Source organism: Theobroma umbraticum, unplaced genomic scaffold, assembly GCF_002168275.2.
Source record: "Theobroma umbraticum cultivar Fairchild unplaced genomic scaffold, ASM216827v3 scaffold_204.0, whole genome shotgun sequence".
In the NCBI taxonomy this organism is placed as follows: domain Eukaryota; kingdom Viridiplantae; phylum Streptophyta; class Magnoliopsida; order Malvales; family Malvaceae; genus Theobroma; species Theobroma umbraticum.
This window is the reverse complement of record NW_018397267.1, coordinates 2500131-2525628: the sequence shown is the minus strand read 5'-3', so window position 1 is coordinate 2525628 and position 25498 is coordinate 2500131. Positions and strand designations below refer to the sequence as shown.

The 25498-nt window shown below is 35.5% G+C and overlaps 4 protein-coding genes across 4 annotated transcripts in view; all 4 read left to right on the top strand.

Moving 5' to 3' along the window:
* The first annotated feature begins 505 nt into the window (after positions 1–505).
* LOC110423929 (uncharacterized) lies at positions 506–9227 on the top strand. Its single transcript, XM_089784787.1, has 17 exons — positions 506–665; positions 791–866; positions 1620–1779; positions 1860–2800; positions 5995–6052; positions 6142–6293; positions 6379–6495; positions 6822–6882; positions 7295–7383; positions 7484–7558; positions 7664–7752; positions 7852–7901; positions 7983–8023; positions 8129–8302; positions 8424–8459; positions 8533–8661; positions 8744–9227. Exons 1-17 carry the CDS (start codon positions 535–537, stop codon positions 9095–9097), a joined length of 2733 nt encoding a protein of 910 aa, XP_089640913.1. The 5' UTR covers positions 506–534; the 3' UTR covers positions 9098–9227.
* Positions 9228–13556: 4329 nt separating this feature from the next.
* Positions 13557–14346, top strand: GRX480 (Thioredoxin superfamily protein). The gene has a single exon (XM_021439000.2). The coding sequence runs from the start codon at positions 13638–13640 to the stop codon at positions 14097–14099; it is 462 nt and encodes a 153-aa protein (XP_021294675.2). The 5' UTR covers positions 13557–13637; the 3' UTR covers positions 14100–14346.
* Positions 14347–20437: 6091 nt separating this feature from the next.
* LOC110424120 (NAC domain-containing protein 2-like) lies at positions 20438–22170 on the top strand. Its single transcript, XM_021438622.2, is given in 3 exon segments — positions 20438–20612; positions 20721–21007; positions 21338–22170. Coding segments are annotated over 3 exon segments (948 nt in total). The 3' UTR covers positions 21824–22170.
* Positions 22171–22669: 499 nt separating this feature from the next.
* The window catches only part of LOC110424343 (uncharacterized), a 3178-nt gene continuing 349 nt past the window's right edge, over positions 22670–25498 (top strand). The window contains exons 1-7 of the mRNA XM_021438900.2: positions 22670–23138; positions 23861–24022; positions 24123–24188; positions 24305–24448; positions 24602–24715; positions 24968–25069; positions 25233–25418. Coding sequence (XP_021294575.1) covers positions 22875–23138; positions 23861–24022; positions 24123–24188; positions 24305–24448; positions 24602–24715; positions 24968–25069; positions 25233–25418 — 1038 coding nt within the window. The 5' untranslated portion in view covers positions 22670–22874. The remainder of the gene's footprint in view (positions 23139–23860; positions 24023–24122; positions 24189–24304; positions 24449–24601; positions 24716–24967; positions 25070–25232; positions 25419–25498) is intronic.

The following is a 25498-nucleotide window of genomic DNA, read 5'->3' as shown; positions in this document are numbered from 1 at the left end:
AGCTCCAACTGTATCTGGTTATGTCTACGTTTATATGCTTCTAAAATCTTGGCTTGAAGTCATTAATGTGGGGCTGTCATTTTTCACTTGTTTTCTTTATTTTCTGTTCACTTAAAGCCTGAATCAACTGTGCCTTATTCTGACATCCTTATAATATCCCAGATTAATTTAAAACAAAAGAGGCTTGTAAAAATTATCTTTAGGTTTAGATATATGGAGTCATGTATACAAACCATTACTAACAAAGCTTCGTAAGATTGTCCTTTAGTCCTTACTATCATCATTGATTCCAAACAAGGGGTTTAGTGTTTCTTGTCTCACCCAGAAAAAAGGTTGATATATCCTGTGCCCCATGTGTCATTGGATAGTTAATTGTTGATGATGCATTTGTGCTTACTTATAACCTTTGTGTTTATTATATTTCGTATATTCTACTTGGTGTCGTGCTTTCTTGTTGTCCAGTAGTCAAATGTTTTCTTTGTACTGCTTTTTAGACACTTTCTTTTTGTGATCTAAAATGAAATTTTTTGGTTGATGTGCAGCAGAGCCAGTTCATCAGAGTTCATAATACCAGTGCATAAATTCTGGAAGAGTCTTGATCATTCTTTTTCTGTTGGAATGAGGTTCAAAATGCGTTTTGAAACTGAAGATGCGGCAGAACGAAGGTGTGACCTGATTCAACCTGCAACTCGTCCATTAAACTAAATTATTTTTAGTCTATAGAGGGGTGGAAAGACCTACTGTACCATGCTATTAAGGTCTTTATTGAATTTTTCTTTTTCTTTTGCAGATACACAGGACTCGTAACTGGAATCAGTGATATGGATCCTGTTAGATGGCCTGGTTCAAAATGGAGATGCCTGCTGGTAAGATCACGGAGCTTGCTTATATATATTAAGTTTTGTTTTACAAGTTTATAACTGAGGTATGTCTTTCAGTTATCAACTTGTAATATTGTCATAGTTTCAAGGGTTAGACTGAAGGTTATTATTAGGAAATGGAGTGTGTTTATCCTTTACAATAGTAATAACTAAGGTAATTCTCATATTATCACTGTTGTTTTAATCTTCTTTCTGACTGTACTTGAAGTTAAACTGAGACCTTAGAGGATGCTGTTCTTGGCAATAACTTGTTTTGTTAAATTATTTGAATTGAATATGGCTTCTTGCTTGAAATATAAGTAGACACTGAGTGTATACTAGTTGTAGAAGTAATTTGAATATTTTGCCAAGGAATCCTGCTTGCTATCTTTCAAATTAGAACTTCTGATCAATAATCAATACTTACCTCTTATGAGTCTACCTTTAGGCATTAAGCAGAAAAACGTGATAAAATAAGGTTCTTGTTTGGTTCGCCTTACGATTTTAAGGAAATAATTCCTGTAATCTCTGTTATTTACATGCCAATCATTAGCATATCTGGATGATTCTTTCTCTCTGAATTTATATATTCATTTGAGTTCTTCAACTTGTGGAGTTTCATGTGATTGTTTTAGATGGTTTCATTTAGTAATGTTGACTAGTCAGACAATGTCTTGTAAATCCCGCTTATCATTACATAATATTGATCCAAATGTTACTAGAATTTATATAGTAGTGGTCTCTGGCTAATTTTTGCAGGTAAGGTGGGATGATATCGATGCTAATAGGCATAGCAGGGTTTCTCCCTGGGAAATTGAGCTGTCTGGTACAATTTCTAGTTCTAACAACTTGCTCACACCTGGTGTGAAAAGGAACAGGATTGGATTGCCTTCAGGAAAACCAGAATTTATGGTTCCTGGTAGGTTCTTCTGCACGACTTAAATCTTTTTCCTGTTTCATGCAACATTATTTGACTTTATTCCTTTGTTCTTCTAACAGATGGAATTGGAGCATCCGACTTTGGGGAACCTTTGCGGTTCCAGAAGGTCTTGCAAGGTCAAGAAATCTTGGGTTTTAACAGTCTTTATGATGGTGCTGATGGTCAGAATCTGCATCGGTCTGAAATAAGGCGGTGCTTTCCTGGTTCCAATGGTTCTGGTATTGTTGCAATAGGAAATGTTGGTAGAGACCCACTGGGGAATTCCGAAATTTCCTGTAGAGGTGTAGGCTTTGGGGAATCTTTCCGATTCCATAAGGTCTTGCAAGGTCAAGAAATTTATGTAAGCCCTCCATATATAAGAGGTCCAACTACAAATGATACTCAAGAAAATGATGGTCTTGGAGTCCGTGATGCTGGTCAGTTTTCGAGAACAAGAAGTGGATGGTCTTCCTTGATGCAGAGCTATAATACTCATGGTCATATACGGCCATCAGCACCATCTGCTCAAGTGTCTTCACCATCTTCGGTGTTAATGTTCCAGCAAGCAAGCAATCCAATTCCAAACATCAATCCTATTTATAGCCTCAATAGCCAGGAAAAGGAGCAGGGGGTTGACAACCGGAGTTCTTTTCGTGCACCTGAAATGTATGGGGGAAAGTTATTGCAATCTTCTACTGGTGACCACAGTTCCCGCGGGAGGGATCATGGAACCTTGGACTCATTTGGCCACTCAAATGATTCTGTTCAACTTGGTGGCTCACAACCTCTTGCAGCTCAACCAGCATTTAGGACTAGTCAAGATTTAGCTTCCTCGTGTAAAAGTAGCTGCAGACTTTTTGGATTCTCCTTGACTGAGGGAAGAGAGGATGCTAATAAGGAGGACGACATGGTGAAAGCGACCTCATCATTGGGTCCTGGAGCTTTTTTACCTTGTATTGGCGAGCAGTTTCACCCAAAGCCTCCAGCAGTGACAAACACAGTGGGAAGCAATTGTACCAAAGTAAGCAACCTCTATGCTGTCAGAGATATGCTTTTTGATATTGCATTATAGTGTAGTCATGAAATAGAGAATGCAGTTCCACAAATAAGGAGTTTTATAGACAGGGTTTTGGATCCCTAGAGCCTGATGAATATGTTGTGATTGGAAAGTTGAAACTTTTATTAGGGCTGCTTACTTGGGTGGAGAAAGGATGAAAAGTGTTTACAATGATAGGGGTGATTCATCATATGGTGGTTTGTGGAGATTAACTGCTGAAGTTTTAATTTTCTACTATTAACAATGATACTTTGTTTTGGGACCGTTATGGTCAAGTCGGGAAGTACTCATTCTAGAATGCCTTGACGATGCATGGAGAATTTGGAGAGTAGTTGGCTTGAAAATGTCAGCATTTTTGTGGTATGCTATCTGATTTGAAGTGCTTCACAGTGCATCCAAGGAATGTTTTCCATGATCATGGCCTACTTTCAGGGTGTGATTGTTATTGAAAATGACTCTGTTTCGAGTTTCACCCCTTTGAATTTAATCTGATATCAATAGTTGTTGACATTGTTCTTTACAGGGAATTCTGCAACATTATCTCAAAAATTATATATACTGATGAAGATGCTTGCAGAAGCAGCTGATAGTGGGCAAGAAGATGCCTACAGTTGCTCTAGTTGCATGTGTGTTTTGATTGGCAAGAGTTTAGCATTATGACTAAAAATTGAAAAATTGTAATTACTTTCATGAATTGACTTGATTGTAATTGCCTCATGGCTATGATAAGAACACCTTGTATTAACCTTTGTGATGGTCTTCTACTTAAGCCTTTTGCAGTCGGCTGAAATGTCCACTCTGGTACATTGAATGTTGTCATGTTTCGGGTCAATTTATGAAGTGTTATTTTCAAACAATTCATCTGGGTTTTTCTGTTTGTTGAATAGCAAGCATTCTTTCAAAGTTAGCTGGAAATGGAACTTTCAAAGACCCTGTCAAATGACTTTTTGGGGGTGAAAGTTAAGAGTGGAGTCGGGTTGGAAATTCAAAAAAACTCTTCAACTTGGTAGCCTCCTTGATTGGATTTGAGACCTATCCTTCTACCCCTAGACATGAATGATTAATGAGCAAACCTTTGGAGTTAAGAAAACAGGAATGTAAAAACCAATGAAGTGACACGCATTTGAAGATAAAACAGAAAGATAGCCAAAACATTGAAGGCAGAACAAGTTGATCTCTTGCGGTTTACCTGGATCAAAATCCGACAGCACCGACCCAGTTCTAGCACTGACCCCCTTCTGGAAGAATGGTGAAAAGTAAACGTGGCCTCGTTTAAATTAGAAGATGTTCGGTCCGCCTGCCTAGTAGGCAAAGGTCCCCAAGGACCGATCCTGCAGTCTTTGTGTCATCGCATCCACTACTGATTTACCGTGCTGTAAAAACAACTGGTTATGCCAGAGTGGTTCTTCTGTGAGATGGTCCCTGACCCTCAGCCAAATTCTTTAATTAGTTTGACAGCGGAAATTATTCGGGGCAATCTTCCTATTGGCTGAAGTCGAGGAAAAAACAAGTTGAACCTGAACACTAAGTTTCGTATTTAAAGAATAACAGCCTTTAATAGTCTGACGCAAACATGTAGATGTAGTGGTACTATTTTGCCAATCTAATGTAAAAAACAGGACCAGAACATTCTGTTGAAAATTCCAGCATCCGAGTTAGAGTAATTGTCTGGTACCCTCGCTAGAAATTGTCCAGAAGGTTCCACCAAGTTTCATCCAATTGCAACCTCAAAGTTTATGGCCTGCGTGATTGAGACACAATGGGGTTCATGATATAACTCTTGACTAAAATAATTTAACCAACATATTGAATAATTGGGAAGTAATTAAAAAATTCTTTCCTGGACATAAAATCTTGACCTCGTAGACAGCAACTGATGTTGTTTTGTCGTCAATCATCACACACATTTTTTAAAAAGGTCGTTTCGTGGAACTCCTCCTGGCAACTGACAATGGCAGTCAAAACAAGTTTCGAATGGGGGAGGGTAGCTCTAGAGCGACAGGAAACAGCTTGCTTAGACTTGGTATAGACAGTCGGATTGTCGCCTTTGTTTCATACTAGTTCATGCATTAAAACCAAGAGTATTTTAATGGATGGAACCGTGTTGCTTAGCATCCCGAAAACAGAGAACAACGTGTGAAGGCAAGATACCTCTAGGATTTTGGGTGAGAGGCTCTGGGAACGCGGACGGTTGGACCCCGCAGGCTCCCGCGCACAGGCACTGCCTGTCGCTTTCCACGCGTGAAAGGCTAACCATAGATTTACAGAATCTTTATTTTAGAATCGCTTTTTCCACGCTATGGGACCTCGACTTAGACTATGGACTGCAGAACGCAAATGTCAAAGAGGAAGTTATGCCATAATTAAAAATGGTTTCACTTCATATCAATTTAATGGTATTATAAGTATTTGTGAAGCTTTCCATCATTAAGGTAAACAAAATGAGGTGGAAAATAGAAAAACAAACAAGTACAAGCCATCTGCTAGCTATGATTTTGGCCGGTTTTGTTGATTCGTTAGTGGTGCCTGCTAAATTTTTTATTTCAACATAGAAATAGATGGTCAAGGAGGGGGAAAAAGGACTGAAGAATCTCGAAATGTCCACGTAAACAACCAAAACTAGAATTCATTCACCACGTAGCCAAGTATTCTGTGGTGTGCTGAGAATTGGGATTGATTCAACTTTTACCATGTCTTGGCTTTTTGTGCACGAAAACGTAATGGATTCCGTAAGAGAACATGGTTTGGGGTCGAGCCCTGGGCCAGAGTATATGTTGACTGTATAAGCAGCCATCCTTGTTGCTTGTATATGTATCTGGGGTTATCCCCCCACTTGCAATATTTCCAGAAAATAGAAACAAAACCCAGGTGGTTCAGAGAGCAAAAGGATAAGAAAACGAGAGATGGCAGGAGAAGAGGCGACAACAAGCTCTGGAACAACACTCGAAAGCACTCCAACGTGGGCTGTGGCTACTGTTGTCTTCGTCTTGATTTTGATCTCCATTTTTATTGAACATATGCTTCATCTTCTGGCTAAGGTATTCAGATTGTAGGGTAGCTTTTACCATGCAAAACTGAACCATTTTCCCATGCATGATGTTCATATATACCTCTCCTTTTTGTTCTGATTTTGATGCTCTTCTTTGATAAATTTTCAGTATTTCAATAAGAAAAGGAGGAAATCTCTTATTCAGGCTCTTGACAAGATCAAATCCGGTTAGAATTCAAGCTAAACGAAACATTTCTCTTTATTTTTCTTCCTTTCCAGTATTTACTAATTAATGAATTTGACATTCTTACTCTAGAACTGATGCTGCTGGGGTTCATATCATTGTTGTTAACTGTGACTGAAAAGCGAATTGCAAATATTTGCATCCCAAAGAACGTAGGTGAAAGTTTTCTCCCCTGCAGTGATTATTCAAATGATAGCGAGGAAGAAGCCAAATGCGAAGAGCAGGTATGTATTCAAATGTTAATCACATCCCTCATTCATATACGTTTTTGGAGTAAATTAAGTTGCAAGTAATCTTGTTTTTGAGCAGGGAAAAGTCTCATTGTTGTCTAGACGAGGTGTGAGGGAACTTCAATACCTAATCTTTGTGCTGGCTTTCTTCCATTGCTTGTCATGTGTCCTCACGTTCACCCTGGGCATGGCCAAGGTAATGTCCTTTTGTTGTTATCCTCTAGCAAATTTTAATGTACCAAATGTCAAAATCCCAGTGTTTGAAGAAAAAGAAATTCAGTTATCTTTTGATCTTTAGATGCCATTTAACTATTATTATGTTGTGCCAGCAATAGGGGTGCAGCTGTTCAAATTTGACTTTTGTAAAACTACTAATCAACTTTTGAATCAAATCAGCCGCTAAATGGCAAGGGAAATTGAAGAGGAAGTTGCACGGAATGCGAACTTTCTCTCAGTTCTAGAGAGAGATAAGTGGGAAAGTGCGACTTGTGTTTGACGTTATGGTTTCTCTCTTTTTTGCAGATGAGGAGGTGGGAATCTTGGGAGGCAGAAACAAGAACATTGGAGTATCAATTCTCAAATGGTAAGCTTTTTGGGGTCTGGGAATATCTTTACCTCACTGAATTATTAAGCCTTTGTAGGCCCAGTACCTAGTAACTTGTTAGAATTCATGTCAGTATTCAGTAATCAATTCATGTAATCACCCACACGCAGATTCCGAATTACCATATAATTCAACTTCACTGTTAACAGTAGGTAGAAGTATAGAATAGGTTTCCCATTTTGGAAAAGTGATATATAGGAAACTATGCTGGTAAAACACATCGGTACCATTTTTCTAATTCTACGTCATTTATGGCGTCTGATTTACTTTCTTCTTACATGACAAGGCAATAATTTAATACCTCTGCAGCAAGTAATGTGCTAACTATTCCTGACATCCTGTGAACTAATTGCTTTTTGTGATCACAATCTCACTTTCCTCCATTAAATAGATCCACGGAGGTTTCAACTTATCCATCAAACATCATTTGCAAGGCGACATCTGAGATTTTGGAGTGAACACAGGTTTCTTCGTTGGCCGGTCAGTATTGGTGCAATGGCACTATCATCCCCAAGAAATAGCCTGCCACGAATTAGAGCATTGGACTGATAGATATGTCGTGTTTTGACATCTTGTGCAGGCATGTTTTCTTCGACAGTTCTATGCATCTGTCTCCAAGGTGGACTACTTCACGCTTAGACATGGGTTCATCACGGTAATGTTAATAAGCCCATCCCTGGTCGAATTAAATAGCACTTAATTACTTCACTTGGGATGGAAATTTTTTTGTCTAATTCCTGGTTGCCTTCTGAATTTTCAGGCCCATTTTGCAGAGGGAAGCACCTTCGACTTCCAAAAATACATAAAAAGAGCATTGGAAAAGGACTTTGGAGTGGTTGTGGGAATAAGGTTGATTTTTGATATGAAATCTTGATGTTTCCCCCCATATTAAACCCAATAGAATGAAGTTAATAACAATATTTCACCACTGGTGTTTCATGTTTTCAGCCTCTGGATATGGATCTTCTCAATGTTATTCATATTCTTCAATGCACATGGTAATTAACTCAAAGAAAATATATGCAATTTTATGGTTAAGCCTGGTCATGCTAAAACATTTCATTTATTGTAATCTGCAGGTTTTTATAATTATCTCTGGCTCCCGTTTTTTCCACTATTGGTAAGTAAAATGGAATGCAGCTAGCCCAAAGAAAGAACATAGCTACATACCAAGGGACTACATAGAATGTTAAGAACAATTACTTAAACAAACTTTGTTTAACAGATGTTGTTGCTGGTGGGAACACAACTGCAAGGCATCATAACTAAGATGTGTCTGGATAGCCATGAGAAATCTCAGGTTGTGAGAGGAACTTTTCTTGTTAGGCCTAGTGATCATTTCTTCTGGTTTGGCTGGCCCAAATTGCTTCTCCACATCATGCACTTCATCTTGTTTCAGGTCAACTCTTTAATCTTTAATTCCTTCCATTCTGCCCTTTTGATTGTTTCCAAAATTGAAAACCAATTAAATTCTCATATGCCAAAATCTAAATCGAAGAACATGTTGGACTTTTTCGCAGAACTCCTTTCAACTAGCGTTCTTCACATGGACTTGGGTAAGCATAAGCCTCATTCTCTCTTTGTTTCTTCCATCGAAGATTGTTTCTAAACTTGATTCAAAAAGTGCAGTACAAATTTGGGCTCAGATCATGCTTCCACAGAAAGACTGAAGACATTGTCATAAGAATAGCAATGGGAGTTTTGGTTCAAATCCTTTGCGGCTATGTAACCCTGCCTCTGTATGCTTTGGTCACACAGGTAAAACTCAAGTTGAAACACTCGTGCTATAAGGAAATCCGCTGGAGAAAGTCTCATTGTAATGTTTCGTTTTTGTTAACAGATGGGGACATCGATGAAGAAAGCTGTCTTTCCAGAAACTGTCGTGGAAGGTCTGGACAGATGGCGAGCCAATGCTAGGAAAAACGTTGCGCTCAGAAATAACACCTCCCCGTGGCCTTCACTCGACGCTTCACTCGAGACCTCGCTTTCCTTTGGGACTTCACCTTCTTTCAGCCTGGACGCGTCTTATTCTGTAAAATACGAGCAGCCAATATCGAATTCTGATCAGGACCTTACGGTTGAGATACAAGATGAAGGAAACGAAAGCATGAGCAGAGAAACAGAAGAGCATCAAAAGAGAGGTTCCTTTGGTGGTTTTGATGTGAGAAATGTAAATAGTGAGAAGCATGATTGATAATCGGCCATTGTTGATGTACAGTTGTTAAGAGTAATTTCTTTGTAGTATGATCATATTGATGGAAGAGCAAGGGACACACTGTAAGGATTATCTTCTAATTAATGTTCAATTTCATTTTTTTTCCTAATTAAGAGGTTTTGAGGCTTTTTTTTTTTGACATGCAACTATGCATGTTTTTGAAACATTTATATATGTATCAACACTTCATTCCATTAAACATATTCTTATTCTTTTCCTAATTAAACATATTCTTCTGGGGTGTCATCCAAGTGTAAATCTATCAAAATAAGATGAGGGTTTATTTGGTTATTAGAAAAGAAAGTCTAGTAATAATGTAGATTCAACCTGATTTAAAGTTTAAAAGTTAGAATCCTTTTCTTTTTTTAAAAAATTTTCTAAAAACAAAGAGAAAAGAAAAGAGAATGTACAGTGTTCTACTTTGGAACATAATTATCCAACCAAAATAGTTACTTTTCCAAAAACACCCAAAAACAATAGCCAATTTGAAATTATTATGATTGTTTAATTATCTTGATATCCCCAAAATATACGTGTGATGTTTATGTTTACAATGTAAAATGTTCTTAAAATATAACCATGTAAGAACATTTGATCATTATAATTATCTTTAAATAATAGAAAATTGCATCATATTTATTTCATATAAATATGTATGTATGTATGTATGTATTTATCCTTGAAATATGTGAAACATAATGATAGAAGAAGTGAGATTTGATATGAACCCCTAAAGGCAAATTGCGGCTCAAGCCACGCCACTATATATAACATATGTTTTGCATTTACATTGATTCTCAACTAAGAATTCATGGGAAGTGAGCTTAGGTAAACAAGTTAGTCAATACGCATGATGTTTCAAGCAGGGCTCGGATATCAACAACTTTTACTTCTTTGTTGTTAAGGCCTGGCCGGCTGAGCCCATTGATAGCGCCAGTTCATGGCCGAATTCACTGGACAATTCCTTTCGCCGCACAAAAGTAATGCCATTTTTAAGTTGTATGGCATTTGTTTTACAAGCTTCCGACCAAAGATTTGATGTTCCAAACCGAATGGAAGACATCTTGGGTTCAGGTGAAGTGTTTCGTTATCAACGTGCTAAGCCCATTCATTGTTTTCATACATGCTCTTCGGCCGAGGGAGGCCCAAGCACGTGCCTTATTGGCCCTAATCACGACATACCAACCGTATTAACAGTAGAAATGTCTGCGCTACTCCCAGTTTGTCAAACACGTAACAAATCACGATGCTACAACAACGACTACAACGGGAGAAAGTTGCAGCGGTTCTGCAAAACATTTTTCTCTGCTCTTCACACTCTGCCGTGGGTTTTTTTTCCTTTTTATTAATTATGGGGTCTGCTTTGAACGCTTGACTATACTGCTTTTGTTGAATTTTAAGGTGCTGAAGCTTCTAACCTTGATGTGTGATGTTCTTTTCATTTGGTAAGAAAATGACCAGTTCTTCGCTGGGTTCCATGGAGAGTGGACCGACCGACCTATCCCACTTTTTTCAAAGTAAACACCTCCCCTCTCTCCCTTTGTGTTAGAGTTTAAATATAATAATAATAATAATAATAAACTTATTTTTATTAATAAAAAATTTTAAAATTTTTTTAATTAAAAAAAATTGAATCTTATTTTTTAAATAAAAAAATCACATATCAATCAATAAGTCAAATATTTAAATATAACAAATTTTATGTAATTGTTATTTTATATGACAACATTTTAATTCATCTTGTTTATATTTATTTCATAGATCATCAAATCGTAAACATCTTCACTAAAATGCATTGTCTTAAAGTTTTCATGATTTTATTTCCAAATTCAAAGTGGTTGTTTCACTACCATCTTGAGTTTAAGAAGGACCCAGATTATCCTTGATTTCATTAATGGGATTCTTTATTGACTTAATTTCGTGATTTGTTCATCGTGTAAATAGCCCAAATTAAGAACTAATTTGGGAACCTTTTTATGTATAAACACCCCAAATTTTTGTGTAGTTCTAGCATCACAGAAATACAAAATTCTTCAGAAACTACTTTATATTTTAACTATTCATATAATACTTTTTAGTAAGACTAAAAACAGGATTTCTTTTGAGACAAAACAACCACCCAAGATTATTAAATAAAAAGCACTTTATGCTTGCAATTTGAGGAATATTAAATTAACAAGCCGGTAGCAGCCATAAAATCTTTCCAAAGTTGCCCACTAATGATAGCTGAATGTTTGAATCATGACTTTTTAAAATTTTTTACTTTTTTTTGTTATAATATTCAAATAAATCTCTTAATTATTTAAAAAAATCTAAATAAAATTTTATTCTTTTATTTCATTCAAAATTTTTTTTATATTTTTATTTTAAATTAAATAAATTTTTATGATTGATAATTGATTAATTATTATTAATTAAAATATTATTTATCATTTTACATCTACATGGTAATAATACAAGATTGATATAAAAAGTAAAAAAAATCATATAGTCATAATTTTATGTCAAATTATTATGTCAAGTTATCATTAATTATAATATATTAATATATCATATTATTATTAATTAAAATATGTTAACATGTTACATTAACGTTACACTGTATACAATATCAAATGGTTTTTGATTAAGTCAATTATCATTTAAAAGAGTTTATTTAATTTAAAATAAAAAAAATTATTTTACTCAAAATAAAAGTATAAGAATTTGATTGAATGAAATAAAAATATAAAAATTTAATTAAATTTTTTTAAGTAATGTAAAAACTTTTTAAATATTATATTTTTTAATAATTAATAAAAAATATTAAAATAATCTTTTATTAAATAATTTTATTCATTTAAAATGGAGAAATCATAAGAAATCTCTTCAAATTTTAAACAATTTATATCATAGAATAAATCATAAAAATCGTGATTTCATGAATCAAGCCGGTTGACAATGGTCGGTCATATATATATTTTTTCCACCTCTAGTTCTAGCCACGTGATTAACAACTTAAGCACCATAAATCTGAAAAAAGAAATCCTTGATTGTTTTCTTTTTGTTTTCTTTTTTCAAGTTTTAGACTTTACGGTGGGGAAGACGTGGGCGTCACCATTACCAAAAACAAAAATTCTTATTTTTCGACTCAAATCGATGATTTCAAAAACGTGGGAATAAACAAACGTCCACGTCAGACAGGCTCCCCCTTGTCAGTCTGGGTCCCACTCTTAGTTATCTCAAGTCATCAATCGTCATCAGAGAGGAGAGAGAAAGCCAAGGTATAACACGTGGGGTGAAAGTGACAGGTTCTGATTTAATGCAAAGATAGAGCCACGGTGGATTTTCCATTGTTATCCATGCCACGTGGCGCCTCCCACTATACTAGAGCCGTACGACGCACTGCGAGTGATCAATTGCGTGATGTCATCATAAAATTTTTGTGTTCTTTCTGACTTTGTACTGTGGCCCGGAAACTGTTGCTGGTATAAAAGTACTGGTGCTAAAATAAAGGTTTAATATTTACAAAATTTTTAAAATTATTTTTAAAATTTTATATTTTTATTATATTTAATAAAATTTTATATTTTTATTTTAAATCAAATTAATATTTATGAATAATTGTTAATTAATTTTATTTTATGTATGGTGATAATAGTATTATATGTTAATATATTATATTTAACAATGATGTAATATGTTATGATAGTATTATAAAATAAAATAATTTGATAATTTTTATTTTTATATTAATATTATATAATATAAAAAATAAAAAAATTTTATTAATAACAATTAATCAGTAGTCAATTATATAACTTATTTAATTTAAAATAAAAAAATAAAAATTTAATTCAACATATAAGAGCTTTTACTAGAAAAAGTATTCATCTAAATTGAAACTTAAGAGTTTATTTTGGATTCGAGACTTACATTAAATTTTCAATTTTGTTGAATATATAAAACAGCTTGAACTTGAAGCAATCATTAAATTTCTTTAATATCGATGTAGCCTTCCTGGCCTGATGGATTAAAATTTCCTCATCTCAACTTGGAATGGTTATCAGTAAAATAGCATGCGCAGTATCTGCAGTTTCCTAATTTGTTCAAGGTACTTGCCACGCTGCGGATGGGGAACTTCGTAGGCTAATACATTGTCGTTTTGCCCAGGCAAAGCTGTACCCACGTAAAAGTTTTCCACATGAAATTTGCGCCTGTGAACTGTGGTGCCCGTAGAAAAAGAGGTCTTCCTTTTTGGCTTTTGCTAGGCACTGCAGAGGATAAAGGAAACGTCACGTTCAGTTTGGGGACCTATAGCAACAAATGGGAATCCGTCTACCAAGCGGTGACGCAAGCAATGTCACCCACAGTCCCGCTGACGCACTAGAGTGCGTAACTGCCGTTGACGTTAGCGTCTTCGCCCCATTCCCCCATTTATATGTCGCATATTATAATCCCCCCTTCTCCCTCAACATATTCAAAGCCAATCTTCACAATTTGCAATCTTTTAAGTCACATATATGTAACCATATATTCCATGCAACAAGCAATCCCTTATAAATCATACATGGCCGCCACCGCCACAGCAGCCACCGCCAACGGCAGCCGCTCGCCGCTACGCAACTTTCTTGGTGGTGCCAACAGTAGTGGGGGATTTGTTGCCAGTGGTACGGAATATAGTGTAACGAAATTGGTTTTGGAGAATGCAGTGATAGTGTTTGGTAGGCAAGGTTGCTGCATGTGCCACGTTGTGAAGAGGTTGTTACTAGGGCTTGGGGTGAATCCGCCGGTTTGCGAAGTCGACGAAGAGAAAGAAGAGGCCGTGCTTGCGGAATTGTCGAGAATCAACGGCGAGAGAGGCGGGGAGGGCGGCGGAGTTCAGTTCCCGGCTGTTTTCGTGGGAGGGAAGTTGTTTGGTGGATTGGATAGGGTTATGTCTACTCATATTTCAGGTGAATTGGTGCCTATTTTGAAAGATGCTGGGGCTTTATGGTTATGAATCTGTTTCTAGACTTTCTTCTGTTCTCTTTCTTGTTCCTTCCTGTTTTCCTTCAGTTGGAGAAATGCCTGACTTTTGATTATGTCTTGAGGGATTGGAACATATATTAATTGAATGTTGGGAACTCGAGGCAGACAGAAGGGGTTCAGGATTTGAAGATTATACTTGGTTTTACTTTACAGCTTAGTGTAGATCATATAAATGTCTTGTCCAATGAACTGAAATTGAATCCAAGATTTCATGCGAATTTCGTCTCTTTTGTTCAAGTTAAAAGCTTTGAATCATAACGGTATGGATATATATTCCCCACGCTAAACCTGGAATAGGAAGTCGTGCTATATAGTCTTACCTTTCAAATGCAAGTTGGTTAATCTTTCCAGAAACTAACCAAGAACAATTCAACCACCAGACGTCTTTCAAAAGTAGGCAAAGTTATTGCCTAATTTTTTGTGGATTGACCTGGGATAATACTGCTGCAGAACCATATGAGTCATGTTGCCTTAAATAGACTTAACCACAAAGATAAATTTGTTTGATTTAAGGATGTCAGTGGGAGAAAAAGTTACATTCCTATGAATCTCCATTGAATCAATCAATGCATTTCTTTCAAATAAACTACTTTATTGGGCTTAATTTGACAAATGATCATGTTGATGAGTGCTAAACGTATGTCCTTTGGACAAAGATGGGGGATTCTTTTTTTCTTTAAAAAAAGATATCAAGGATTCTTTTATAACAAATCCAACTTTGTGTAGTCTTTTCTTCTTATCTGATTTCTCTTGTGGGCAATCAAATTTGTGTATTTGAGAGTAGGCCTGCATTTTTATTTTTCATAGTGACAAGTTAATCCCAACGGGTATATTTTCCTTTGTCTAGTTGATTATGGTTAAAAAAGGATGGGAGGGTGTGAGGATAGTTGTGCATGTGAATCGATGGGAATTATCCAGTAGGCCACATGTCATATGCTAGTTGTCATTATCAAATGCTAAGCAACAAAGTTGATGATGCAGCAGTGGCCATTTTCCTTCCATATAAATGACACAATGGTAAGAATCTGTAGGCCGATATCTTTTCCTTTCTCTGCTCAATTATCTCTTACACACAAAATTGACAAAGATTTTTGTATGTTAAATATTTTTTTTTCCATAAAAAAGCAAGAAATTTCTTTCTTTTAAAGGGTACGGGGCCATCTTACGTGCGTATAGAAGAATGAAAACAGCTCATTCTTCTCCACTAAGTGTGATTGGACCGTCACCATTAATTCGGTCGACATCAATTACACGTGTTAGCTTAATACCTTGCTTCTGCAGCCTTTTGTGGTTACCATTAAGGATTTAGGATTTAGGACCACGAAACAAAAATGGGATATCTAGGTAGGTCTTATAGGCATGCCTTTCCTCCCAATTAATGCCTTTATGCTCCACGATAATTTGTTGTATTATCTGCATTCCATATAGGATAAACCTAACCATATCATATTAATTTCTTAGCCATCTAATTAAACTAGCTTGGCCACTACTTGGAAGCAAAATCAAGCTCTCCTTAAGTCAACTATTAACCGACAGTCCCAATAATTATGGACTATCTCAATCGGAAAGTCCATGTATTTCAATAGATAAGGATGAATAAAATTAATTCAGATAAATTATTTATCTAAATTAATTATAATTTGAGTAAAATAGTTCAGTTTAATTAGTTCATTGAATCAATTAGTTCAAAATATTTGATTTAATTATTTTTTAATTAATTCTCGGTTTTAAAATTTTTGAATCAATTCATCTGAAAACCCAACTTAATATTTTATATATATTAATATATATAATATTTTTTATATATTAAGAAGAATTGATAGTAAACTTAATTAATAATATATTTAAAATATATTAAGAAATTATATATACTTTATAAATTATAATTATAATAATTTAATATTAATTATATATATTTATTTATAAATCTATATTACTATGAAATTATAAGTTATATATTTTAAATGATATAAGTTATATGTTAATATTATAATATGTGATAATAAATATCTTACATATTAATACGTTATAATATTACACTTTAGTAATATTTTATAATATAAAATATTATAAATATACATATAATTATATAAATATATTTAATTTATACATAAGCATTACTATAATTTATAATAAATTTTATTTATATGATTATATTTAATAATTTTATTAATTATCACCTTAGATTTTATAACATATTATTTATAATTAATTATTATTTATACAAACTATGATATAAAATATTATAACATATAAGTTATGTCATTAATTTCATATATATATAATTATGGAAGAAGTTTTTAATTTTAATATTATAATATGTAAAAGAAAAAATGATAAACTTTTAATTTATTAGTTTAAAATCAAACCAATCAAATCAACTTTATATTTGATTAATTTGATATTCTTTTATATTTAATCGATTTTTTAAAAATAATTATTTAATATTTAAATATGATAAACCAATCTACTCAATCCAACTATCTGCTTTTCTTTACCAATAGTCATTTACATCTCTGTGATGCTCTGGCCACTGAATCAATGTCCAGTTTTAGCACCCATTTTTACATTCTTGCATCGTATGGGTGCTTGCTCAAGTCCAGTAAAAAGAGGGCCTAATCATTTTTCAGGGTGAGTTGCTGTTGAGTTACTGAAGCTATGGTCCAATTCCAGAATGTTCCTCTCGCTTTTCTGATGTCTAAATATCCTCGTGGAATCTTTGTATTTGGCTTGTATGATCAAATTTCTTTCCCATCCTCCTCCCTCCTAAGAAAACGGCCTGTAGAGAATTTTTATTCTTTAATTTGAAGCACTTCCGGTATCGCCTCTGCAGCTCTGCTTTAAATAGTCTAACCAGGGCTCCCTGAAGCGCTTCAGATACAAAAACTTCTAATTCTTGCATTCTGATTACTAGAGTTCACTGAGAACACACTCTGCTGGAGTACAATTGATAACATGACGGGTAACAAACACTTTTCGATAAGTTTCACACTGACAACCTTTCAAAAGAAGGTTGGAATAGGATTTAACTAAAGATACAAATGCTTGCTTAATGAAATGTGATCAATGTATCAAATCCTAGCTTGCATACATGGGTCATTTAGCCTGTATCAGGACAAAGAAGTCAGGGTTTTGCTGTTGGTAGCATCTTTCTTGATTCTCATATTTGCTACCAAGAAAATTATTCTTGAATCTTGGCTTTGGGAGTTAAAGAGGCTTGCCGTTTTATATATGGAAGGATTTCTCACGGATAGGCTTAATCTGTAAGTATTCCACACGTCTTTGCATTGTATTAAAAATAAGCAAGTATATTGAACCAGATCCCTAACAATTAATATTCGGAGCCGCCTAGGAATTGATTGTTTGGCTCCTTCAGTGGCAAAAACTAGATGTTTCTTGTTGATCCGTTACGCAACTCAACCTTTGTCTCTTTCACCAGTTTTTTCCTTTACAAATGTATCAGAAATTCTGCATCTCTGCCAAATATTAAACCATGGTACTATGCATGACACAATTTATGCTTCGAGCAGGAAAGGGAAAACAAAATGGTGGCTTGTTGATGACTTGGTGTGTATAATTCTTGCAAAAACCGTCTTGATGTGATGCAAGTTGGCTTGCTTCCAAGAGTCAAATACGATGATCCCTTTGATAGTTCTTTAGTTTTCACAGCAAGAGCGCCTATCATTGGCAACATTTGAGGGGAAACAAATGAGAATAACAGGTTGATGCTTAGATTAAGTTTGAAATCGACTTCAAGAAGAACCATATCTCATGCTTGCTTATTTCTCAAGTACTTGATTATTTAAACTGAAGACATTCCACAAAGATGTCATTGTCAGATTAAATGGCATTGCTTTTGTCTTTTGTTTTATTTACTTTGATCAATGATTTAGCAGCGAGAAGCAAATTTCAGACTCACCCAAACATAATTTTCGATAAGGCTGTTTATGTTATTGCTCTTTTCTATGCAGGCAAAAAGAGCCAATGGAAAAGAGCATATGATGTCAAATGTGCAGGCCAAGAGGATTCGAATTTTTGGCTCTAAACCCTACTTGGTCTCTGCAAACAAAAGGCGCAAAGCGCAAAGAAGAAACAAAAATGAGAAGAAAGCAAAACTTTTGAATCTCAAATGTGTTTTTTCTCCTTTTAATATTACTAGGAGCAGGGCAAGACAACTCTTGGAATAAGTTGAAGACAATTTTGATATGGTTTATAAACTTCAATATTTTGCCAGAACCCTTCAATGAAGTTTCTTAGCAGCTTGCTTTAGATAATCTGGGTGAATCAACGAGAGATTATGTTTCTAAACTTGTGGATCCCGTAAGTTACATGAACATCATTGACTTTTATATGATTAGATCATACCTAAGAAAGCAGACAATCTGTAAGACCAGAAGAATTAGTATTAAAGATACAATGAAGGCAGCTTTGATGGCTAAAAGAGGATCGTTTAAAATATTGCAGGGACTTATATCATAGTCTGTCATTCCATTGTTCCCTCAAAAGGGTTCAAAGGGTTTTAGAAATATTTGATAAATACAAAGTCTGTTTCTTAAACTGTAAGGAGTAATTCTGATGTAATTTCTTATCTTGGAATCAACTCCAATGGTCCTCTCTGTCTTTTTCCACTCCAGACATATACCAAGTTCTGTCCTCCAAGTTATTTCTATTTCCTTCATCGATCTGATAAATTTGCTGATGACTTTCCCACAATGATCTGCCTTCAAACTAAGCTTGAAATTGGGGCATTTTGTTGTGGTTAAAAGCTCCTATGGTGGTGAACAAGTGACCATCAAATAAAAGTAATCAGTAATCAGTCCTTTTCCCTTTTCTTTCCTGGACCTCTTAAATTAAACACCAAAATTCAAGTAACAACGTATTGTAAGGCAATAAAAGCTAAGCCATCTGAGTCTTTCCTAGTTGTATGTGATCTTTCAATACGGCTAAGGGAAATATGCTTCTTTGTCAACTTGTAAACAGAATGCATTGATGCTGACATCCAATGACTCAGGAGTACTTAAGTAATATTGGAATGCATGCAATGCCATGCATAACTTCGCATAAAATAATGTATATATGGAAGGACATTAATTCCTTCTTACTGTCAAAACCAGATTGAAAGATATATATGTTCCCATTATATTAGGTCACTTTCACTGAGAGAATTGCTCTTATTGCTGGTAATTGTGGAGGATATTTGCTGGCATCTGCTGTATCTGTTGCTTTACTTTTAAGATTTAAGATTTTATTACTGTGAGCATTACAAGGAAATTATTGAAAGTTCTGTTAGCAGAAAATCCAAATCTTTGATTATCTACTGGAGTATACATTGCAACTTCAAGGAAGATCAAACTGAACATGGCCGTGAACCTTGTAAGAATCGTTTTCAGACCTCTTACCTTCAACTAAGCTGCATCATTATCGTATATCCTCGGTCCAAAATGTCAAAGGGCATCATCGTCTATCAAATAAAACCCTGCACTGGTAAGAAAAGCCAAGAATTACATTAAGAACAATTGGTTGCTTTCAAAGGAGTGCTAATATTCTTCCCTAGTTTTCTTCAAAGCCCCAAAGGAATGACTTGCTGCAGTCAAGACTGCTGATTTCTTATATTTAATCTACCCATTAATGACAGGCCAATGCAACAGTACTTTGGTCCCAGAATCTGTAAAGTGTTGGTTGAAAGTTATGATAAGAACTAAGAAAGATTGGAAAATATCATTATTTAAATAGTTGCAACCAATCAGTGCGAGGATGTTACCATGTAGAATTATCCATGGGTTTTCGTTGAAAACGTAACCTATCTAGCAGATGCCACATTATGGGCAATTCCAAAAGCTTTCCTTATTCATGAACCTTAAAATAATGTATTATTTCATGCAGCAAGCCTCTAATCTTAACATAACCAATGAACACGAGATGAGACCTGTATTATCTTTAAGTTTATATTGATGTTTGCCACTCCGCAGAAACAAATTGCACGGTAAGCAACAAAGAAAGCAGCACATTTTGTAATAAAAGTAGCAATAAGATTTTTCAGGAGAGGAAATTGAAGCAGAGAAAATAAGCTTATCCTTTTCATCTGCATGAAAGAGTAGTTACCATGCATGTAAACCAAATACAAAGCACCAAATCGGAATCCAACTACTAGATAGCGACGACTATTTATTTATGATTATTGTATATGGTGGTCTCTCCAAGAGCTGCACAATTTTATTTATTTTCTTGTTTACCACCCTGTACAAATTCTAGTATAAATACCAAGTTAAAGGATTCAAAATATCTTCCCCCCCCCCCTTGTCCCACAAAATGTATGGAATGAACAGGCCTAGTGCTTCCCTCCCACCAGGGTTCAGATTCCATCCTACAGATGAAGAGCTCATCATCCATTATCTAAAGCAGAAGGCCTCGCCTTCATCAAATCCGCCAATCTTAATAATAGCTGATGTCAATATCTACAAGTTCAATCCGTGGGAACTTCCCGGTACTCCTTTCTTGTCATCTGATCTGATATCTTATTTCGCATTCATCAAATATTTGTTCATTCAAGCCATTTACTTTGTTTCATGTTTCTTTTGATTATATTTAACAGATAAGGCTTTTTTGGGGGAAAATGAGTGGTTTTTCTTTAGTCCAAGAGATAAAAAGTATCCGAATGGAACACGTCCGAATAGAACAGCTGCATCTGGCTACTGGAAAGCCACTGGAACCGATAAACCAATCATCAGCTCTGTTGGATCTCAATGTCTTGGAATGAAAAAAGCTCTTGTATTTTACAAAGGACGTCCTCCGAAGGGTGTAAAAACTGATTGGATGATGACCGAGTACATGCTTCTTGATGATTACTTTTCATCCCGAAGGCCAAAAGAATCCATGCGAGTAAGTTACTTTCTATCCCTCAGGGAAAGACGGATATGCAAAGAAGATTTATGGTTAGCTATGAAATCGAAATAAGTTTCTTAAAACTTGGTTAATGCACAAAAGCTTGATGGCCAGGGTTAAAGCACGGCTAAGTGTTCTTCCAGGACATGCCAAAAGACTTAATTGGCTTTAAATTTGCTTAACCTCATGTATTCTTGGATAGATGATAATCCAAGGAAACTTTTCAGAAAGTTACGCAAACCTCCTTAGAATTTTGCTTGAAAAGAAAGCATTTCAAACTTTCATCTGCCACTCTTAACTTCAATCTCTTCTGTCTTCTTGTTTCAGTTGGATGACTGGGTTCTATGTCGAGTCCGGCAGAAATGCAAGGTTCCCCAACAACTCGGAGGAAGAAACTATAGCAGTTCTAGCTGTTCCCCTCCATTCTCCGTGGGCACTTACAAGGTCAAGAGATGACAATAGAGAACACCAAATATTCCGCATGGAAATCATAAGTTACCTGCAGAGTATCAAATGTCTCCCCTGGAAAGTGAAGAACTAGATGAAAAGGGACAGATAATGGATTTCCAAGAAGGCTCTCCAGAGTACTCACTTTCCAACTCTCCAAAAACCATTGATTCTAATGTCAGAGACGTGCTCAAATCCATTGAAAGGGAACTCTCCGTTGGAGCTTTGGATGAATTGTTGCCATCACAACCAGAGAAACGATTGAAGGTTTCCGCTCCAGATAACAGTCCTGGCAACGGATCCGTTTTCCAAATTTCTTCCCCCGCCCCATCCGCTTCATACCAACAGCATTTCTCAGAGTTCTAATCCATTACAGCAGTCCCCTCCCCTGAGGCGGCTGAGGGTTTCATATCAAGGAAAGGAACTATTCATGTTCTTACACTAACAATAATAACGTTTGATTTGCTTCAACATACAGAGTTAAAGAGTAAAAGATACTTCGATTTAAAAAGCAATAAAAGAGAAAGAAGAAAATGGCAAGTGAGATTTTGTTGTTCCAAACAGTTCTCCAATGCTTCAAAAGAGGTGAACCATGTATGATTTCGGTTGAATGAAGAAATTTCATGTTTCAAATGACAACTGGACATGGCTGGAACACTATATGATCCCACGTTGCTCTCATATCTAAATAATGAAATGATTCTCTTATATAATGTGCGCGTATATATCCTACTTAGTATGATGTGTGGATATATATATATATATATACACATTTAAGCCATTAAACATGATAAAGTCAACCCTCTAATGAGTTTGAGTATTTATAGACACTTTTAAAATTAGTTAAAATAGTTTTATATTTTTTTATTTAATATATTATTTTTATCAAATTCAAAAAAAATTAATAATCCGTTAAATACAAAATTATTTCTCTATATATATCACTTGCTAGTAGGTTTTATTTATATTTATCTTCAATTGAATATAAATTTTTTAATACAGTCTGTAATCGAAGTGAACAAGAAATGAATAAATAAACGTAATAAAAAAGAAAAAGAAAATCCGGAAAGTAGCTTTATTACCACGCTGTCGTTCAGGCCAAGGGACTAGAATCAGGGAAAAAGACCAAAAACCCTTGTTCTACACCGACAATAACAAAAGGAATCACGTATATCAGCGTAATTTTAGACAACATCATCGCAGTATTCTATTAAAGCCCAAAAGTCTCCGTCGCGTCTTCTTCCTTTTCCCTCCCCAATTTTAAACCTTCTCTTTCAGTGGAGTGGAAAAACCAAAAACGGTGCAAAAACAAAGGCCCCTTTCGAAAAAGAAAAAAATCTAAAACTGATAACGAAGCCAAGAAAAAGCAAAGAATTTAGCGGAAAATCAAGTGAGCCTCGGAGGATCTGAGCAAAAGATGATGAAACTTTTTGGTAGGGGGAAAGAGTCCTCCCCTAATGTGTCGCCGCAATCGTTCGGACACTCGGCGTCTCCGTCTTCGTCTTCGGAGTCTCCGGTGACCGGTCCCGCAAGACCGATTCGGTTGTTGTACTGCGACGAGAAAGGGAAGTTCCGGATGGATCCGGAAGCCGTCGCGGCTTTGCAGCTTGTTAAGGGGCCAATTGGAGTCGTTTCGGTCTGTGGCCGGGCTCGTCAGGGGAAAAGCTTCATTTTAAATCAGGTACTTTCATTTCTTTTGCCATTTTACTTATTTTGAAGACAATTTGGAATAAATTATGTTATTTTGGTGTATTGGTAGGTGAAATGAAGAAGACTAGGGTTTGTGACTTTAGGAGTAGAAAATGTTGTAACTTTAGGGTTTTTGAGGGCCCAAGTTTGTAAATTATGATTAATTGGAGGGCTTTTTGGTATACATTTGCGGTTTCTATAAGCCATAATTTGTTATATCTGTATTGGGAAATATCAGCATCCAGTGCATGTTAGTGGGGATAAGACTAATGAGGTTGAGTAATTATATGCTTTGGAGAAGAAAGAACATTGGCAGAGATAATTATAGTTTTGAGTTTATGACTTACAAGCAAGTATGAGTATTGAGAATTATATAATTGTTTAAGATGAACATATTCACTCTACGAATAGTAGTTGCATGTGAATATTATTTTGAAACTTATTCTTATTAACTGAACCTGATCAACTAAAGGATTTTCTTTTTGAGACACCAAGATTCGAATTGGATTAACTTTATCTTCTCTACTTTTACTATCAATCTTTTTAAAACTTTCGACTGGTGAGTTATCTGTGGTATCAAAGTTAATTGTTATGTACTTGTAAATGATTCCCCCCTATTGAAAACTTGTACGGAGATCTGTTCTATATCACCTCTTTGATGTATATTGTCTCTTTCACCTATGAGTGAGGGCTATGCTTTTATTTGTGTTGCAGCTTCTTGGAAGAAGTAGTGGGTTTCAAGTAGCATCAACTCATAGACCGTGTACAAAAGGGCTTTGGTTGTGGAGTGCACCATTAAAGAGAACTGCTCTTGATGGAACTGAGTACAATCTTTTGCTATTAGATACTGAAGGAATAGATGCCTACGATCAAACGGTTAGTTCACTTATTTTTTATGGGACTGGATTGGTTATGATTTGGTTTGGTTATTTTGATTGCTTGAGTTAATTATGCTCTTATTTTTCAAACTTGACAGGGAACATACAGCACTCAGATATTTTCCCTAGCTGTCCTCTTATCTAGTATGTTCATCTACAACCAGGTTTGTACTTTTTTTCTTCCCCACTTTGAACGAGAATTTCATTCTTTCAAGTGGCTTGTTAATAAGCTTTTTAAGCCATTCTTCCCAAGTTTTAACTTTATACTTCTGATATATAGATGGGAGGTATAGATGAAGCTGCCCTGGATCGTCTCTCTCTTGTCACTCAAATGACAAAACATATTCGAGTCAAAGCTGGAGGAAGAACGACAACAGCTTCTGAACTTGGGCAGTTCTCGCCAATATTTGTTTGGCTTCTTAGGGTAATATTTGGTTAGACATAGATACATATACATTCTGTCTTAGTAATGGTTGTCACCTGGTTGGTTCTTGAAAATGGATGTCATCAGCTTGCTATTGGTTGTAAAAATACTTTCTTCAGTTATCTTTTGTTAAATATTCATTCTCACTTGCAGGATTTTTATCTGGATTTGGTGGAGGATAATAGGAAAATCACTCCCCGTGACTACCTTGAGCTTGCTTTACGGCCAGTTCAAGGTAGTGGGAAAGATATAGCTGCCAAAAATGAGGTAATTCTTTACATAGATTTTAATTGGGGGAGTAAACGAAAGCAATATCAATTCTGTGGGGGCAAACTAATATGGAAAATTTGATGCTTTTTGAATAATTTTTATTTTCTGAAGTTAGATATCTATTCCTCTCTTTATAGATTTGAGGTTCATTTCTCCAATATTTATCATGAAGGATGTGAAGAACTGAAGTATTTGAATTATTCTTCTCTGTGTTAGAGGTACTGATTATGCATGGTTAATTATTGATAGATCCGAGACTCCATTCGAGCTCTATTTCCTGATAGAGAATGCTTTACCCTCGTGAGGCCTTTGAACAATGAAAATGATCTCCAAAGACTTCATCAAATTTCGGTTGGTTTCTAACAGTTTCTATATATGCTAGTCTCTCTCTTTCTATATCATCCTTTTTGTCTCCGCTCTCTCTCTCTCTCACCCTCCCTTTCAGACTCCTGACTGTGCCTTTTCTGTTTATCATGCATCATTTAAATACTAAGACCATAGTTCTCATATGCAGCTTGACAGACTGAGACCTGAATTTCGAGCTGGGCTTGATGCATTTACAAAGTTTGTTTTTGAGAGAACAAGGCCTAAGCAGGTTGGGGCTACTGTAATGACAGGTCCTGTTCTTATTGGTATCACTGAATCTTATCTGGATGCTTTGAATAATGGTGCAGTGCCCACAATATCTTCCTCATGGCAGGTTAGTTACTGTTGTCGAGAAATGCTACAGAATAAATCATTAAATGGAACCAAAAAGGGTCAAAAATGAAAAAAAAAAAA

Excerpts from the sequence above, each read along its gene's own strand:
- GRX480 (XM_021439000.2), top strand. The coding sequence starts at position 13,638 with ATGCAACAAGCAATCCCTTATAAATCATACATGGCCGCCACCGCCACA.
- LOC110423929 (XM_089784787.1), top strand. The coding sequence starts at position 535 with ATGTGCAGCAGAGCCAGTTCATCAGAGTTCATAATACCAGTGCATAAA. Across the intron at positions 6,053-6,141 it reads TCTTGACAAGATCAAATCCG|AACTGATGCTGCTGGGGTTC; the intron begins GTTAGAATTCAA and ends TTCTTACTCTAG. Across the intron at positions 8,024-8,128 it reads TCCCGTTTTTTCCACTATTG|ATGTTGTTGCTGGTGGGAAC; the intron begins GTAAGTAAAATG and ends TTTGTTTAACAG.